This window comes from Volvox carteri, assembly GCF_000143455.1.
Source record: "Volvox carteri f. nagariensis unplaced genomic scaffold VOLCAscaffold_255, whole genome shotgun sequence".
Lineage (NCBI taxonomy): Eukaryota > Viridiplantae > Chlorophyta > Chlorophyceae > Chlamydomonadales > Volvocaceae > Volvox > Volvox carteri.
Window position 1 is genome coordinate 15625 of NW_003307791.1, and position 3381 is coordinate 19005.

At 49.3% G+C, this 3381-nt stretch overlaps 1 protein-coding gene across 1 annotated transcript; it reads right to left on the bottom strand.

Moving 5' to 3' along the window:
• Positions 1-865: 865 nt before the first annotated feature.
• VOLCADRAFT_71227 (uncharacterized protein) lies at positions 866-1891 on the bottom strand (the record flags this gene model as incomplete). The annotated part of the gene is made up of 1 exon (XM_002959448.1): positions 866-1891. One exon carries the CDS (start codon positions 1889-1891, stop codon positions 866-868), a length of 1026 nt encoding a protein of 341 aa, XP_002959494.1.
• Between the last annotated feature and the right edge of the window lie 1490 nt (positions 1892-3381).

Below are 3381 nucleotides of genomic sequence, written 5' to 3' on the forward strand. Positions count from 1 at the left end.
GCCCTGCTAAGGCGGTGGGGTTTCCCCGCGTGCGTTTGAATCGCATCGGGTGCGGCATTGGATTTTGGTCCATGTAGTCCCACAGGCACTCCCACAGGCACTCCCAGCAGATCGCTGGCTTCCGGCCATCAAACCTGCAGCAGCTGCGGTTGTCATCCTACGGTGACAGCACCACAGCAGCTGGGTTTTCCATGTCGTGTCACAGTTCGGATGCCAAGTCTACCACGCACTAGCGCATTGTAGTGCAGTTTCCTTGCTGTTGCTAATGCAACTGCCTTTGCTACTTGACTTTGGGCCGCCCACCCCCAACAGCTCTGTTTTCCATGTCATCCCACAACTCTGATGCCAAGTATACTGCACACTAGCTGAATGCAGTTTCGTTGCTTTTCCTAAAGCAAGCAAGTGCCTTGCTAAGTGGGCGTGATTGATGGGGGTGGCCAGGAGCGATTGGAAAATGACGGCCTGCACGCGTTGTAGCTGCCAGCCAGGTCAAAAGTGGCTCTGCCACCGCCTTTTACGCCCGAGGTGGGGCTCGAACCCACGACCACAAGGTTAAGAGCCTTGCGCTCTACCGACTGAGCTACCCGGGCAGTGCACATTTCCAAGTCGCCACATAGAAAACGCACGAGGCGCGGTCCCTCCGGTCCCGAGGGGGCCGTAGCTCTCGTTCGGGTCCGGTCTGCATATGCTTGCAGAGCGCATATGCTTGCACATCGCATATGCTTGCACATCCCAAATGCTTGCAGAGCGCATATGCTTGCAGATCGCATATGCTTGCAGATCGCATTTGCTTGCAGATCGCATATGTTTGCATACTGCATTGCTTGCATACCGCATATGCTTGCAGATCGCATATGCTTGCGGATCACATATACTTGCAGAGCACATATGCTTGCACATCGCATATGCTTGCAGATCGCATATGCTTGCAGAGCGCATATGTTTGCATATCACATATGCTTGCACATCGCATATGCTTGCATATCTCATACGCTTGCACATCCCATATGCTTGCAAAGCGCATATGCTTGCAGAGCGCATATGCTTGCAGAGCGCATATGCTTGCAGATCGCATATGCTTGCACATCGCATATGCTTGCACATCGCATATGCTTGCACATCGCATATGCTTGCACATCGCATATGCTTGCACATCGCATATGCTTGCGCATCCCATATGCTTGCAGAGCGCATATGCTTGCAGATCGCATATGCTTGCGGATCGCATATGTTTGCACATCGCATATGCTTGCACATCACATATGCTTGCAGATCGCATATGCTTGCAGAGCGCATATGCTTGCAGATCGCATATGCTTGCACATCGCATATGCTTGCATATCTCATACGCTTGCACATCCCATATGCTTGCAAAGCGCATATGCTTGCAGAGCGCATATGCTTGCAGAGCGCATATGCTTGCAGATCGCATATGCTTGCACATCGCATATGCTTGCACATCGCATATGCTTGCACATCGCATATGCTTGCACATCGCATATGCTTGCACATCGCATATGCTTGCGCATCCCATATGCTTGCAGAGCGCATACGCTTGCAGATCGCATATGCTTGCAGATCGCATATGTTTGCACATCGCATATGCTTGCAGATCACATATGCTTGCAGATCGCATATGCTTGCAGATCGCATATGCTTGCAGATCGCATATGCTTGCACATCGCATATGCTTGCAGATCGCATATGCTTGCAGATCGCATATGCTTGCACATCGCATATGCTTGCACATCGCATATGCTTGCAGATCGCATATGCTTGCGGATCGCATATGGTTGCAGATCGCATATGGTTGCAGATCGCATATGCTTGCACATCCCATATGCTTGCAGATCGCATATGCTTGCAGATCGCATATGTTTGCACATCGCATATGCTTGCAGATCGCTTATGCTTGCAGAGCGCATATGCTTGCACATCGCATATGCTTGCAGATCGCATACGCTTGCACATCCCACATGCTTGCAGAGCGCATATGCTTGCAGGTCGCATATGGTTGCAGATCGCATATGCTTGCACATCGCATATGCTTGCAGAGCGCATATGCTTGCAGAGCGCATATGCTTGCACATCGCATATGCTTGCAGATCACATACACTTGCGCATCCCATATGCTTGCAGAGCGCATATGCTTGCAGATCATATATGCCTGCAGATCGCATATGTTTGCAGATCGCATATGCTTGCAGATCGCATATGCTTGCAGATCGCATATGCTTGCAGATCTACATACGCTTGCACATCCCATATGCTTGCATACCGGCATATGCTTGCACATCGCATATGCTTGCAGATCACATATGCTTGCAGAGCGCATATGCTTGCAGATCACATATGCTTGCCGATCGCATACGCTTGCACATCCCATATGCTTGCAGATTGTATATGGTTGCAGATCGCATATATGCTTGCACATCGCATATGTTTGCACATCCCATATGCTTGCAGAGCGCATATGCTTGCAGATCGCATATGCCTGCAGGTCGTACATGCTTGCAGATCGCATATGCTTGCATATCTGCATATGCTTCCAGATCGCATATGCTTGCAGATCATATACGCTTGCACATCCCATATGCTTGCATACGGCATATGCTTGCAGATCGCATATGCTTGCAGATCACATATGCTTGCAGAGCGCATATGCTTGCAGATCACATATGCTTGCACGATCGCATATGCTTGCACATCCCATATGCTTGCAGAGCGCATATGCTTGCAGATCGCATATATGCTTGCACATCGCATATGTTTGCACATCGCATATGCTTGCAGAGCGCATATGCTTGCAGATCGCATATGCCTGCAGATCGTACATGCTTGCAGATCGCATATGCTTGCATACTGCATATGCTTCCAGATCGCATATGCTTGCAGATCACATATGCTTGCCAATCGCATATGCTTGCAGATCGCATACGCTTGCCGATCGCATATGCTTGCAGATCACATATGCTTGCAGATCGCATATGCTTGCAGATCACATATGCTTGCACGATCGCATATGCTTGCACATCCCATATGCTTGCAGAGCGCATATGCTTGCAGATCGCATATGCCTGCAGGTCGTACATGCTTGCAGATCGCATATGCTTGCATAGCTGCATATGCTTCCAGATCGCATATGCTTGCAGATCATATATGCTTGCCAATCGCATATGCTTGCAGATCGCATATGCTTCCACATTGCATATGCTTGCAGATCACATATGCTTGCAGACGCATATGCTTGCACATCGCATATGCTTGCACATCGCATATGCTTGCACATCCCATATGCTTGCAGATCGCATATGCTTGCAGATCGCAATATGCCTGCACATCCCATATGCTTGCAGATCGCATATGCTTGCATACGCGCAT